The 16,171-nt window shown below is 40.1% G+C and overlaps 1 protein-coding gene across 4 annotated transcripts in view; it reads right to left on the reverse strand.

Annotated features, from left to right (window-relative positions):
* Positions 1-16,171, reverse strand: part of sdk1b (sidekick cell adhesion molecule 1b) — a 264,413-nt gene that overhangs the window by 14,135 nt on the left and 234,107 nt on the right. For all 4 annotated transcript variants that reach the window (XM_058079948.2, XM_058079957.2, XM_078793365.1 and 1 more), the window contains 9 exons: positions 15,793-15,979; positions 14,615-14,713; positions 10,749-10,943; positions 6,885-7,086; positions 5,817-5,920; positions 5,060-5,130; positions 4,377-4,509; positions 3,887-3,943; positions 2,365-2,466 (listed from right to left, as the gene is read on the reverse strand). In XM_058079948.2, coding sequence (XP_057935931.2) covers positions 2,365-2,466; positions 3,887-3,943; positions 4,377-4,509; positions 5,060-5,130; positions 5,817-5,920; positions 6,885-7,086; positions 10,749-10,943; positions 14,615-14,713; positions 15,793-15,979 — 1,150 coding nt within the window. The remainder of the gene's footprint in view (positions 1-2,364; positions 2,467-3,886; positions 3,944-4,376; positions 4,510-5,059; positions 5,131-5,816; positions 5,921-6,884; positions 7,087-10,748; positions 10,944-14,614; positions 14,714-15,792; positions 15,980-16,171) is intronic.

The raw sequence follows: 16,171 nt of genomic DNA on the forward strand, positions 1-16,171 counted from the left end.
CCCAGGTGCCACTTTTGTTCAAGTAGGAGGCTGTAGGAGGAGCTGCTATTGTTTTATGTTTATGTTCGGTGCCAGCAGCCGCAATGTTATAAATATAAAACTCAAGGACTGATCTACTGTGTTTGTTATTTGCAGCGTGGTCGGCGGGCTAACAATAAATAAATAAATCCAGAATGGACTTTCTGATGACATTGTGGAGGGATCACAGCATGGTTGTAAATGGCCCTGACAGTTGAGCCTAAAAGTTATATAGCATAAGCCAGAGTGAACCCTTTCAATGTATCAACCGATGATTAACTCCCACCGCAAACAAAAAAAGTACCTGAGAATTCTGGCATTTCTCTCACAATCTCACACCAGGCTGCATTGTCATTCAGGAAGGGTTGTGCATTTGTTGTCAGGTTTAGAAGGCCACACATATCACATGCTGAGAAATGAGAGGTGAGGATAAGTAGCAGAGTATCGGCGGAAGCAGGAATGGCTGGAGGGTGATGATGAAATGTGGTGATATGGCCTTTTCTTTCTATGCCCCCATGTGCATAGCTGCTGAGTGCTAATGCGTGTGTGGTCACATTGCAAAGGGTTCAGCTCCAGGGTGGGACATGGAACAAGCTTGTATAGAGCCCATGTGTCAGATGTGACCTGCAAAAACCTGAGACTAATGTGTGTCAATAACGCACTTCACATTCTTACTTCTAAATGTATTTGCTCTTTTATCAGGAAAAAAAGCCGAAAGAAACAAATTGTACGGCGTACAGTTCTTCTATACTTTCATATTATCTAATTGTGCAGCAAGATATTCCAAGCATTTTTTGTTACTTGACGTTTGCTTATCACCTTGACATTCTCGCTTCACAAGTATCAGTATCAGTAGTCTTCACTTCGCAAGTATCCATCAACTTGTTAATAAAAACATAATCATAAAAGCACGGGGTCAGGTTGGCATGTCTATTCATAATATATTTACAGTTACAAGTGGCCATCTGAGCGCAGCCATAACTGTGATGTGGCCCTCAATGAAAACGAGTATAGCTTGTCTTTACACATATTTAACAGTTAAGGATGTTAAACTGTTACCTAAAACAATCCCTGTCCTCTTAATAGAGGTTTTACAGCAGGGGTCTCAAACATGCGGCCCGTGGGCCAAATGTGGCCCGCAGGACACTTGTTTGAGGCCCCCGCCTTGATATGAAAGTTTAATGTTAGTGCGGCCCGTGCAAGTTTGATATGGATGCTGTATGGTATCATGTACCCAGAAAAAATTATTACGTTTGATTAATGTTCATGTTAAAGGTTAAATAACTGTTAATAGTTATCCTCCCTATCCGCGTGGAAGTGGTAAGTTTTTGGCTTTTTTAAGTTTAAAGAAAATAACTTGGAGGCTATTGTTTAGGTCGCTAGATCTCTAGTTTGCGAGTTAGCATGTGTCTCAAGACCCTGCAGTTGCGCAATATGTTGTAAATAAAAAAAGTATAAATGTGACTATAGTCATGTTTTGTCATGTCTACAGGGCTCTAATAATGCTTTGTTCATTTTAATCTGAAAAAAATAATTTGTCTACCCACCAACTATATGTGGTTTCTTAAGTTTTTATTATTTGCTGTTTTATTATTATTATTATATTTATTTATTACTGATTAATTGATTTTCTTTATTCTTGATTTGTTTATTTATTTTTCATCTTATTTTGTGCAGAAAAATAAAAATTAAGATATTTTAAGAACAGTGGAATGTTTTATCAGAGCTTTTATTGTAGAAAATCGGAACCAAAGCACTGAAAAAGTTTGTATATTTTTCTGTTTTTAATGAATGCGGTTTTTTTTTTTTTTGGGGGGAAAACCTGATGTGGCCCAGTCTCGCCCAGACCCTAGCTCCAGTGGCCCCCTAGTAAATTGAGTTTGAGACCCCTGTTTTACAGATTATTTCCTGTGGGAAAATCTGTGTTAGACTATGAAGTGCAATGTGATTCTTAGGTATAGTGGTATACAATACAGCACTTACTTACATTTGTCATTGTTGTAGTATAAAGGAGAGAAAAACAAACACCCTAATTAGACATTGAAGAGGGTATATTTAATTAAAGAACTGTTTCCAAGGAGGATCAGATGCTTAGACGTTAAATGCTGAGGAGGAGTTATAAATTAAGTATACAGTATAAGGAAAGGGGTGGAGGAAGGATGGTAATACCTCGTTGGACTGATGTAATATGAGCAATAGTCAGAGGATTTGGACCGAATGTTGCGCTACAAGTGAAACTTAACAAAGCCCACAGAGAGAAGAGGCTAACGAAGCGCTTTAATCAATGACAAGCTGCTCTCTGAAAATGTGCTGGTAAAAGCCAACAGTTGACTGTGTTTTACTTGCCTGCCTCTCCAACGGACACCTCGACGGGATTGGAGGGTGGGCTTTCCCCGATGATGTTGTAGCTGGTCATCACGATCTGGTAGTGCTTGAACTTCTTCAGTTCTATGAATTCATATGGGAAAAGATTTCAGTGACAGGCAAGCCAAGAACATTTCCAGTGGCACATGTGAAGTTGAATTTTAGAAATCCCACTAGAGCAGAGGCGGTAAATTGTGGGGGTGTAACTGTGGGATGCACACAGTGCTTACTGGGATACAGGCAGCTTATCAAAGGACCTTTTTGGGCTTTCTTAACAAATCTTAAGCATTTAATTGTTTTTACATTTTGAATGTTAAGTGTGGTGTGAATGATTGTTTGTCTATATGTTCACTGTGATTGGCTGGCGACCAGTCCAGGGTGTACCCCGCCTCTCGCCCCAAGACAGCTTGGATAGGCTCCAGCATGAGGATAAGCAGTATATAAAATGAAAATGGATGGAAAATTCACAGTGGTTAAGTTATTGTTACTATGAATGTTAACAGATTATTATAGTTATTTCTGATGGGAATTCCCAAACAGATTGTCTTGTGCTTCCTGACTGCGGCAATACCCGGAGGACATACTGAACATAAATGTATAGTTGTATTGAGGTTTGAATAAAAAAAAATATATTAATAAAAATATTTATTAATAAACAATCACTGTTTCGTGGTTGACTATGGCCTATTATTAGTCTAAAAATATGATAAGACAAGTTATATGTAGTATTCTGGTCACTGGTCACAAGAGGCATGACGTTAGATTATCTTTCACACTGCATGGAAACTGGCTACTGAGCCAGCAGAGCTGAGCCGACATGCCATAGCTGAGATCGAGTGAAATAATTTTTTTCCTCTCATTCCATGTGGAAGTGGTAAGTTTTTGGCATATTCTTCCCCACTCCAGTTGAAACACTTGAAGATTACAATAAGTCAATTGGTGAGGCTAGTTAGTGGCCGTCTGTTGTGTCCTTTCAGTGAAACCGTAACCTGCGCAATGTGATGTAAACAAAGAATAATAGTAGCGTTAAGGTGACTATTCTTATTTCATGTTCAGAGTTCTAATAATGTTAAAACCTGTGTTTAGAAAGTCAGAAACAGATTTTCTATGCTGTAACTTGTTGAAAATTCTGTTTATTATTGAATCCTACTTATTGCAGTCGAGGGATGACTTTGCCTTTTAAAAAGAAGTTTCCGGTTTGAAAGAGTTTGAAAGAGTTGCTGTCTCTGACCTGCGGCTCAATTACACTTCATTTTGTTTTCACTGAATCACACAGACTGAAGACTGAGCAGTCTAAATGTTACAAATTGAGATAATTAAGGTAACGTTTCAGAGAGGTGTGTTGGGGTGCGAGGGGGGGGGGGGGGGCATGACAGAAAATATAAGATAAGATGATAAGAGCCTTAGATGTTGAGCTGTATTAAATTGACTCTAGAGGCTGTGTGCTCATCAACTCAAATAAAAATCAACGCCTAAAAGTAAAAAAAAAATCTTTATGACTTACGAGTCAACTCAAACTCCGTCAGTGAGGAGCTGCTGACTGTCTTGAAGGTGCTCTTAGCTTCGGAGGAGAAAGATGAATAAAGATGTCAGTCAATACATCGAGAAATGATTAGTAATGCCATTTCATAAAAAGATCACAATGGAAAAATGAATGTGAGATATCCTTTATGTATCCACACCCATGGTGCAACGTCTACAGTCAGTATTGACAATGAAGCACCCATTAGATTGTGCAAATCTTTATTTTATGTGTACACAACATGCTAGGAGCAGAAGGATAATCTCATATTGTAGTAAGTATGGGTATTAATTATTTAGCATGCAGCCGTGATGCAAATGTTGTGTTGCCTGTTTAACAGTGACTAAAGAAGGTCGTTACAACACAATAAGAAACAACAAACAATAAAAAAAAGAATTATAGGAATTTCCATCTGAAAATCACTACTCGAAGAACTGACACCTTCGGAAATGGACTCGGTATGTTCACCTACTTGTCATGAGGGCACTTGAGCTGGTTTTTCTTGCCTGGACCGTTTCAGCAGAGGAAGAAGTGTTTGATGGGAGCTCTCGGTAGTACAGCCGATATCCAGTCAACACCCCGTTGATGCTGTCGGCACTCGGAGGCTGGGATCATGCAAAGAAATCTAAGTCATTTACCTCTTAACAAGTACACTTTCTAGGAGTGCTGTCTGACGGGAAATTGTCAAGCTGGCAAAGGCAACTTTAAAGGGCACAGACAGAGCTCTGCTGTTTGAGTGGGTAGTAAAAGATGATGAAATTACTTGGGACTTTGTTTTCATAGCCTTCTCCCTCCTGCTTTGCCATAAAGCTAGAAGGAGAGAAGCCACTTCCAAAGAGGAATCAGACTGTATACACTATCTGGTCTTTTCGACTGTTGTTGAAGATTGGACATGCCTCCCATGTCCTCTTCGTCCTGCTGATAAATTGCCCTTACCAACACCTAGGACTGTCTGTCCCTCTGTCTGCCCGTCCATCCTTTTCATCATCACTTCATTCCAACATCTCCTGCTTCAATAAATAATGCATTCAACACACATGAAGAGGAATTCTGTAGGGCTTTTAGCACCTCGATTAATTATTAACTTATATTTGGCCTGTATTTAAAAAGTGGACGTGTCAGAAGCACCTCTGAGGGTAGATAACGATCCGTTACCTTCCACTGTACCAAGACGGAGGTAGTTGTTGATGGCTTGACTGTGAGGATCTCAGGAGGCTCATCAGGAACTAGTACACAAACAGAGGGAGGGGAAATGAAGGTAAACTGTGACTTGAGATCTTATTTTACAAATCATAAAAGGACACACGTTTCTTCATATAGTGGCCTGGGGCATTTATTTAGTTACATGTTTATTATTAAATGCATTTTCAATTTTATTAATTATTTTATTAATTATTAATATTAATATTTATTAATGAATAATATTTATTTGTTATTGTAAAATATTAGGCCGTACGGTGTATGAGTGGTTAGCAGGTTGGCCACACAGTGAATGAATGGTGGAGCATGTTGGCCACACAGTCAGGAGGGGTTCGAACCTCCGCTTGGGCATCTCTGTGTGGAGTTTGCATGTTCTCCGGCTTCCTCCCACATTCCAAAAACATGCTAGGTTAATTGGTGACTCCAAATTGTCCATAGGTATGAATGTGAGTGTGAATGGTTGTTTGTCTATATGTGCCCTGTGATTGGCTGGCGACCAGTCAAGGATGTACCCCGCCTCTCGCCCAAAGACAGCTGGGATAGGCTCCTGCATACCCAGCATAGGATAAGCGGCCTAGAAAATGGATGGATGGATGGATGGATGAATGAACCCTGTGGTTAATTATGATATGATGAGAAAATATGATATTTGTGTAATGATTTTTCCTCTTTTCATTCCCATGAGTTGGCCAGTCAATGCCCAGCTACTCACCATCCTGCAAGGTTGTGACCGCCTCTGTTTCCTTACTGAGGACACTACTTCCTACATCATTGGTTGCCAGCATCCGTAGCTTGTATGAGGTGAAGGGATTCAGCCTGCATAAACAAATGCATGTGTTACATTCCTTAATAGTAATAGAATAATAATAATAATAATAATGCTGTGCCTTTATATTAGTAGCAGCAGTAACAGTAAACCAACACATTTTGTTCCTACTGAAGTACTGAAAAGACGATATTAGCAGGAAGAGTTTTGACTCAATAGTAGAACGGATAAACATGAATTATTACCATATACAGTCTTAACTGCTGCACGACCAATATATCTTATCTGTATTTCCTCCTCTGTGAAAGGTGACTGCATTAATATGCAAAGCATGTTAATAACAAAATAATTCACTTACAACACTTAAAGTCAGCACCACGAGAGTGTAGTCATAACACAAACAGAACAGTGGCAATACAGTATTGTGCTTTGTGGGATGCTAAATCTTGATGATATATTCTGGACTCTCACACGCATATGAATATTGTGGTCACAGTTTAAAATATACAGTAGGTGTGGAACAGAGTGTAATTAATCTCTAATGGGGAAGTCAGTCTTGCACTTCTCCCCTGCTGTCATACCTGCAAACTCTTTCTCCAGATAATATTGTATAATAAAAAGCCTGAGAGACCGGAGGGAGGAATTTGTCATGCCTAAAGAGACGTATGATAACGAGACTGGACCAATAAGGAACAATACAAGAAGCTGTGGGGTTGTGGGTATTATAGGCATGGAACTTCAAAGGCGCCAAGTTTAGAGATGGTCTACCAACAACGCGCTGGGACAATGTTAAGGACAATGCCTAAAAGCATCAATGTATCTGATTGTGGCCCGGGGATGTAAACACCCATGCTGTCTCGAGAGAGATGGAGTTCAGTTCTCCAGGTTTACATGAGGTACTACTTTAGTTGGTACAGCAAAGAGTACTAAATTCCACAACTTTTCCCAAAGAAAACACCCATAAGACCTGCAAACCGGATTAACTTTGAGACTGATCTTTAAGACATTGTGTACCTGTCGATGGTCCATGTAGTTAGGTTGTGCGGGAGGTCTGCTGAATGGGTGGTCCAATCACCGTCGGGCAGCTTCTTGATTTGTACAGTAAAGTACCTCACGGGGGAGGAACCTGAGCTGCCAGTCACCCACTGGAGGCAGAGCTGCCGTGCTTCCACCCCATCCTGGGGAACAGACAACTTCTTCGGTGGTTGGGGACGCTCTGGTAGAGCGAGAAACATGGAGGATAAATTAATTTTTAGCAAATTTTTTCAAACTTTGAAAATATATCATGTATATCATGCAGACTGAAATATTTGAATCACATTGTTACTCCTGATACAATATCACAGCATTTTTTTCAACAATGGTACAGCACTAACAATAAATAATTCATATATATGTAAAAAAACGCATATCTATCACAATGTCTGTGCTATGAAAAAATGCTTTTTAAAAAATGTATTATTCCCTTCATACAAAAAATAAAGTGATAAGTCTAACTAAGATATCACATAATCTACTTATGAATTATGGACAGAATAATTCTGAAATGATTGATGCAGTAAGTCTGCCTAAAGGCCTTGAATCGAGGCGCACATATATACAGTTTGTTTCCATCATTGGCACAACATTGTGACAGTTACATGTGTCGTGATGAAATGGAACAAGACATAACAGCTGCAGCCTCAAAAACGAGGCTCTGCAACAGGTGGCTGTTGAGTGCATTTGTATGCATCCCTGCTATTCTAATGGCTGTGTGGATCTTTCAACGTTAGCGTCACAAGTAGCTGATGACAGTGCTTTATTGATTCACTCTGAGGTCTAATACACAAACACGGACCCAAAGGTTTGCTTTGTATCTTTCGAAGGAATGAAGACAAATCTGGTTGGTTTCCATTGTCTCTATTGCTTCCTGTTGAAGGTTTGATGAAAGTGGGGCCCCTAAAGTTGAATGTCACTACTGAATCAGGCAATTCAAGCAACTTGAGCACAATTCTGATGAATAACATGCATCGAAATCCATAAAAAATGTCAAATATCTCCAATGTAAGCAAACAGGTTGTTTGTGTTTAGCTTTTTCTGCGGCAGTGGTTGTCAAACTGGGGGTCGCTCCGGGGGACCCGATGCCATGACGGGGGGTTTATTTCTTTTTTTTCCCCCTTTTCTTTTCTTTTTTTTTTCTTTTTTTTTTCCTTTTCTCTTTTTTTTAATCTTCTCTTCCTTTCCCTGTTGCTCTTCTTCTTCTCTGTGTGGTAACTGAGTTTTTTGGGGGGGGGGGGGCTCTGTACTTTTTTAGCATACAATAATAAAGTTTTGATCAGCTGATGAACAGCCTATTTCAGTTTAATTGTTGGTTACAATAAATTCATTCATTAATTTTCTACCGATTATCCTCACCAGGGTCGCAGGGGTGCTGGAGCCTATCCCAGCTGTCTTTGGGTGAGAGCATGTTTCATTATTAACCCTTTAGGGGCCAGAGTTTTTTTCAAGAAAATATTGTTTTTATACTACTATTTCAAAAGGTATATTGTAATAGAAAAATCACGAGTATGGTTCAAAGTTTGATGGGAGGAAACTCACTCATCTAATTATGCATTATGACGTCACCAGGCTCAGAAATGGTCAAACTCAAACTCAAACTCATCCAAATGTCTGATTCACGAGTTATGCTCTTCCTCGTCTCTCAGCAAACACGGGCATCATCATTTTCAGCGGGATATTGAACACCACCGCTGGTTTCTATGCTATTAGAAGAGCTACTTCTGCGCTTTTTTTTTTTTTACTACATTCCCACTACCCCCCAACCCGGTGGGATGTCCCTTACTGCAACCCAGAACATGGTGACGCTCCGAAATGCGCTGCTTTGTGGACTGTCACAGTGTGCAGACGCGTCGTGCTTCCATGTACAGCAGTATTTATTGAAAAACTGTGTGTGTGTGTGTGTGTGTGCGCGCGGGGGAGGGGCTGAAAATAATTTCATCTCAAGTTTGGAAACCACTGTTCTATGGCTTTGTGTGACACTACTTCAAAGAGAGAGTCGAGGGTTTCTAAAAGGAGCAGACACGGCAGTAAGACCCTAGATGTTGAAATGTTACTTATTTTTACACTTGTGTAAACGTTTATGAGGGTTAAAGTATGACTAAAAATGAAATCTCACCAAGCAGTGTCTGTTTTGATAATAACCTTATATTTGTGAGACACGCGGTTGGCCTTTCAGCATTAACCTGACTGTTTACCGAGCATGAGAAAGGACACAAGGGAGATGAAACGAGCGGGAATGCTGAGAAACTAGGAAATGATGAGAGCAATAAAGCAGAATATCATAACTGCTCCCAATGAGAAGTATTTTCTATTAACATGTTATGTTGGCCATTGTATCCCTCTCAGCTCCATAAGCATCTCTCTCCAGTGGAGAGGGAGTCATTCTTTCTAACACGTCTTTTGACACTCACACGCGTGCAATCAAAGAGCCTGTTTCGTTTTCAAAGGATTAATTTGGCCTATTTGCCATCATTGAAAAGAAATCTCAATGAAGCCATTCTGTCTATCTCGCAGTGAGGATGGACCGTTATGCCAGTGAAGTGGAACAAAGAGCCAATGAATGGTAGTCCTGAGAATACCAGATAGTAATGCTGCGTGTGTTATGATATGGGATCCAATTAAAGTGCACGAGAGAGGCCGATAGCTCTGGACATCTGACATCACTTAAGTGTTGCATGTTTAGATAATATCATTTTAAGGCATTTTAATGACCAGAGGAAGGCGGGGGAAGAGTACTACAGTATATACAGGGGTATGAAAATGTTTTGGGCACCGCCAATATTTTCCTTTATAAATCACAAGAGTGTTTACATAAGTCATTTATGCTTATTTCACGTTGTTTTGTCAGAATGTAAAACTATAATTATTGCCTATAAAATCTATTTTACAGGCGTTTTTTTGCACGACATCCAAGGCTCCACTGTTGCTGCATTTGTGGCCAATATGAGATAACGCTGTAATTGTGTGCCTCACACACATAGTAGAGGGGGGGGGTCCTGTATATAGATATTTTCTGCATTATTGCATGATATGGTCTGGAGATTGGGAGGAGATTGAGCCCATTATGACCTAGTAGGGCTTTGTACGCTGCCTCGTTATAAGGTCACATACTGTACCTGCTTCAATGAATATTAGTTTATTTTCCGATGCGCCATTTTAGTTGTGCATGAATATTCCTTTGCCATGAATTTAAAATGACATGTACCCCGCCTTTCGCCCAAAGACAGCTGGGATAGGCTCCAGCACCCCTGCAAAATATTTTTTGTTGGTAAATTTCACTTCAAGGATTGAAAAAAAGTCTAACAATGACAACAAAACACCATGTACTATTTTACTCCATTATAATGATACACAAAAATGCTTATGTACAGCACTGTATCCTTTGTCCATGATTCAATATCTTGTTTTAGGCTGAATTGTGTTTGTTTATCAATCTGTTTGCAGTCTACTTCCTGGTTCATGGAGGACAAGTTGATGGGGTGTGTGGTGCCTGTTTAGATGTGTTAAAATGACTGCTGTGAAAAAGTTCATTAAACCAATAAAATTTGTGGTGACCTAAGACTTTTGCACCATTCTGCCTATAAAAGTTTTCAGTGAGGAGATTTTTCATGCTTTGCATCACATCTTAACTCGCCCTAAGGGGACGGCGTTTGCAGCAGCCACTGTTATTGCAAGTCAGAAAAAGGCCTTATTATGGTCTGGATCGTGTTTGAATTTGCTGACAGTACAATATGCTCACTCAAGTAGATATTGCAGTAGGAATCGTTTTGCATTTGGTTTTGACTACATTCAAATAAATCTCTACTGTAACACTACAGTTAGGCACGGTGTTAAGTTTACCTCTGCGTTCTGTGGTGACAACCAGGGCTACATGTTCTTGGCCCCAGCCGACGGCCGTGCGTGCCATGAGTCGGAACAGGTAGCTCTGCTCCGGGGTGAGACCGGTGACCGTAAACTGGCGCCCGTTGGAGCCCACCTCCACTGTTGTCCACTGTTGACTGTCTCTGTGCTCCAGGCGGTAGGAGATCTGGTAACCTAATGAGCCACAGGAGAAGCGAGATATGTCAAACGGTTACAATGATACAATCTTTATTCACTTTATTCACAATGTTTTAAGTAATGGAGTTAAAGGTAAAAATAAGTTAATTGCTTAAATGCAGCAATATATATGTGACTGTTTACTTCCCAGTGCTTCTTTCCAGATGTTCTGTAAATATGTGGTATAATTAATGACTGCGGTATTCACACACAACACTTCATAATGACAACATTCATTCATTCATTCATTTTCTACTGCTTTTTCCTCACAAGGGTCGCGGGGGGTGCTGGAGCCTATCCCAGTAGTCTTCGGGCGAGAGGCAGGGTACACCCTGGACTGGTTGCCAGCCAATCACAGGGCACATATAGACAAACAACCATTCACACTCACATCTATGGACAATTTGGAGTCACCAATTAACCTAGCATGTTTTTGGAATGTGGGAGGAAACCGGAGTACCCGGAGAAAACCCACGCATGCACGGGGAGAACATGCAAACTCCACACAGAGATGGCCGAGGGTGGAATTGAACCCTGGTCTCCTAGCTGTGAGGTCTGCGCGCTAACCACTAGACCGCTGTGCCGCCCATAATGACAACATATACTTAAAATTTTTTTTTTAAAGTGTATTAAAATAAAAAAACTAACAAAAACACATGTATCTTATAGAGACCAAAAATGATTTCCTTTTTGTTTGTGTCTGTTCGGCGAACCGCGGACCTGAAAATGTACTCTCAGTTACAAGAGATGCAAGAGGAAATGTAAAAATCTTAATTGTGACAAGGACACAACACAAAGCACCGCTTACATTCTGACATTCTCATATACATGTACAACTTTTAAGTCCTTCCCCTTGGCTGGGAATCACTGTGTACATGCTCTGTGTGCGTCTCCATGTCTCATGTGCAGCAGGCCATGTAATAACACTAGCACTCTTGTACACACACACACACACACACACACACACTCACATCACTCAGCTTTTACCCACTTTACCACTGAACACTCTCAGTGACTTTATGTGTACTGTATTTGCACTGACAAACACTGTAAGTGACAGCATGTCCTGAAAGTATGAGATATGTACGATATCATAGCACATCATAGCAACCCCCACATACAATGCAAATATTCTATATAGGGCTTGTGGTAAAGGTAAGGATGACATCAGAGCAATCTGATTGGATGGTCACTTGGTGCTAAAATCTTCTAGTGATGTGATGACATCCTTACATCACATCACTAATTCTCCATTCCTTATTTTGCATTTGTGTGAGATAAATACCCCAAAGTACAAAACAAAGAGCACAGTCTGTTTTTTTTTTTAATGGCACTGGTATTAAACGTGATAAAAACAGTGGAAGAGCATTCAGAATATGACAGTACATAACATTTGTTTTCAAATCCTACTAAATTCCTGCGAACAGGCACAGTGCGGAGGTGAGTGGTTCTCGTGGAAAACCGCTGCGATGATAATCTGCCGACAGGCACCTAATCTTTTTGTGTTTGTGATAATTTTATCAGATAGCCGATTGTTTGCTTATGTAAACCCGTAGTGTGGAAGATTACAGGATAACAGCAAGATGCCAAATCCTCGGGCACCAGTACAATCGGTTCGGAGCTCGCCGTTATGTACAACATTTCTCTGGGACATCCACGCTGTGAAATACACAGGGACTAATCTCCATTACAAAAAGTGATTGTGTCATTTTGGTAAAAAGTCCCCCCCCTCCCCTTTTTTGCCACAGGAAAGATGTAATGCATAAATATTTCATACAGCCCCCTGGCTCTTGGCAAAATGTGTATCTATGGCGATGCTAGCGGCTTAGTGTGCTTGGCTGCGCTTGTATGGTTCATGAAATACTCATAGCCACAACTACTTAACATGCTCAGATGTTTGTGCGGATATTTTTAACATCTTTCTACGTAGTACTTCAAAGAACACACAAATGTACTACGTATTGCAGCTTTGTCACAAATAACTCCTCTGAAAAATGCATAAGTTTAGAAATGTGTGTAGAGCAATTAAGGGATATCAAAAGAGTTCCATTATTAACTGTTATACCTTTTACATTTTTAAATCATCATTATAGTTTAATATTTGTAAGATGGGGTGAGACCACTGCTTCAGTGCCTTGATGGCTTCAAATAGTGTTCATGATTTGACAAGTTTATTGTAATAAATGTGTTAAACAGCACTCTAGGTAGATTATAAGATGAGCTTGAGGGAGTGGGTGAATGTCTCCTGCTCTTTTTTCTTTTTTTTTTTTTTTGGGTAATGTAGGTTGCGCCTTGTAATTTGAATTTATTGTATTTTATTGCTGCACTGAAAACTGAATTTTTAAATGGAAAATGATCATCCATCTATTCATCTTCTTCTACTTATCTGAGGTCGCGTTGCTGGGGTAGCAGCCTAAGCCAGGGGTCTCAAACACGTGGCCCCACTAGTTTGAGGCCCCCGCCTTGATATGAAAGATAATGTCAGTGCGGCCCACGCAGGTTTGATATGGATGCTGTATGGTATCATGTACCCAGAAATAATTATTACGTTTGATTAATGTTCATGTTAAAGGTTAAATAACTGTTAACAGTTATCCTCTCTATCCGTGTGGAAGTGGTAAGTTTTTGGCTATTTAAGTTTAAAGGAAATAACTTGAAGGCTACTGTTTAGGTCGCTAGCTCTCTAGTTTGCGAGTTAGCATGTGTCTCAAGACCCTGCAGTTGCGCAATATGTTGTAAATAAAAAAAGTATAAATGTGACTATAGTCGTGTTTTGTCATGTCTACAGGGCTCTAATAATGCTTTGTTCATTTTAATCGGAAAAAAATAATTTGTCTACCCACCAACTATATGTGGTTTCTTAAGTTTTTATTATTTGCCGTTTTATTATTATTATATTTATTTATTACTGATTGATTGATTTTCTTTATTCTTGATTTTTTTATTTATTTTTCATCTTATTTTGTGCAGAAAAATAAAAATTAAGATATTTGAGAACAGTGGAATGTTTTATCAGAGCTTTTATTGTAGAAAATCGGAACCAAAGCAATGAAAAAGTTTGTATATTTTTCTGTTTTTAATAAATGCGTTTTTTTTTTTTGGAAAACCTGATGCAGCCCAGCATTGCCCAGACCCTAGCTCCAGTGGCCCCCCAGGTAAATTGAGTTTGAGACCCCTGGCCTAAGCAGTCTACCAATCCAGAGGCACTGCCACTGATGTCCAAGCGATGCTACAGAGTCTTGTCAACCAAGACAACCCCACAGCATGCAATGCCTTAAGGAACTCCGAGCGGGTTTCATACACCCTCGGGGTCCTGCCGCAGAGGAGCTTTTTGACCACCTCGGCAACCTCAGCCCCAGAAATAGGATATCCCATCATGGCGTTCCCAAGCGCTGCTTCCAGATTGGCAGACATTTAAATGTTAATTTCATACATACACTCTCTTTCTGTTCATAAACTACAGCATCACTGGCATATTTCACACATAATGGCAAATTGTGATTACTCATGATTAATTAATTTGAAAACTGATTAATTTGATTACAATTTTTAATCATTTGACAGCTCTAAAAAAAACACTAAGAGGACATTTACTTCCTACTTTCCTATTTGTATGCATTTAAAACATACTATGTCATGATACCTTCCCCGCGTGTGTGTTTTAATACCTAAAATGATGCCGTTGGGGTTTGTGGGAGGCTCCCATACCACCCTCGCTGACGACAGGCGAACCTCTGGAAACACCACCCTGACTGGGGGTCCTGGGACTGGGGGAAGGAAAACAGATGGGAGTTGGCAGGGGACTGGGACACTAATATTATACAAAGAGCTAAAGGACAAGCACAGAAACATCAAGCACTTACATTTAATATCTGACTACGAGGCAGGGAAAATGCTTTGTCCTCCACACACACACACACACGCACGCACACACACACACAAACATACAGTATAAAGTGTCTTATAAATTTTTAAGACAGGCCTCTAAAAGATGCAAAAATAGAAAATGTAATTTTCTCTTAACCTCTCTCTCTCTCTGCCTTTGAACCTGATAGAAGTACATGTTCCACACCATCAAATACGTGTCATTGTGAGTCACACACACACCCACGTGCAGATATACACACACGCGCGCGAGCGCAATGAAGGTTCATTATACGTTGACGAATTGACTTGTTCTGGTTTCACCTCGAAATGAGAAAAACTTTTCAAATGTGACAGTGCTTGATGATGTGTGTGTGTGCAGCTCCGTTGGTATTTGTGTGTGTGTGTGTGTGTGTGTATGTGTGTGTGCTTGCTAGTGTTTTATTATTCAAAAAGGGCAGAAGAGGTTGCTGCCATCCCAGAAAGTATGCTCATGTGGTTACTACACTCTCTGCATCTTACAGCATCTGCACAAACATGCATGCTCTAATGCACTGCAGTGTGCATATTACCTGTGACACTGTTGTACTTTACAGTCTACATGTTACACTATATGGACAAAGGTATTGGGACTAATGGGACGCATTAGACATTCTTCTACTCATGCATACCTTCATAGACCTTGGAGGGCAGCCAAAGAACAGAAAAAAGCATTCCCTAAACTGTGCCCACAAAGTTGTCAAGATACTAATAGTTTAGTTCATTGTGTGTATGTTCGACTTGAATGTCCTTAATTTGTCAAATTTGAAATTGAATCTGACACAAATCTTACAAGACTTCCACAAATTAATTCATTTCCATTAGTTACAATTTGAATAGTTGGGCTTAAAAGCAAACAAATAATACGCCAACCACTGTATTCCAGTAGATGAAAATGCATCCAGGAAGTGAAGAGTGTAGATCACGGACTAAAAAGTCTTACCATCGTCTTTGGTTCTAACAAGGAGAGCGCTGCTGGGGGGGCCGTCACCCATGCGTGTGTATGCCAGCACCTGCAGCAAGTATACAGTGTACTTTTGCAGGGCACCAATCAGCAGTGAGACATTCCCCTCTCCTTCAGCCACAAGGACACTGGGGGGTCGTTCTGAGTCCTTCTTAGAGTACAAGACCTGAACACACACATACATGAAACACAAACTGGATTTACAAAAATATCCATAATGTATCCCACAAAGCATCTTATGCATTTTCTCATAAGTAAATTAATTTTCTCCCCGTGCATGCGTGGGTTTTCTCCAGTTTCTTCCCCCATTCCAAAAACATGCTAGGTTAATTGGCGACTCCAAATTGTCCATAGGTAT

The sequence above is a fragment of the Doryrhamphus excisus genome, linkage group LG9, assembly GCF_037039965.1.
Source record: "Doryrhamphus excisus strain RoL-2023G ecotype Guam linkage group LG9, RoL_Dexc_Guam_v1.1, whole genome shotgun sequence".
NCBI classification, from domain to species: domain Eukaryota; kingdom Metazoa; phylum Chordata; class Actinopteri; order Syngnathiformes; family Syngnathidae; genus Doryrhamphus; species Doryrhamphus excisus.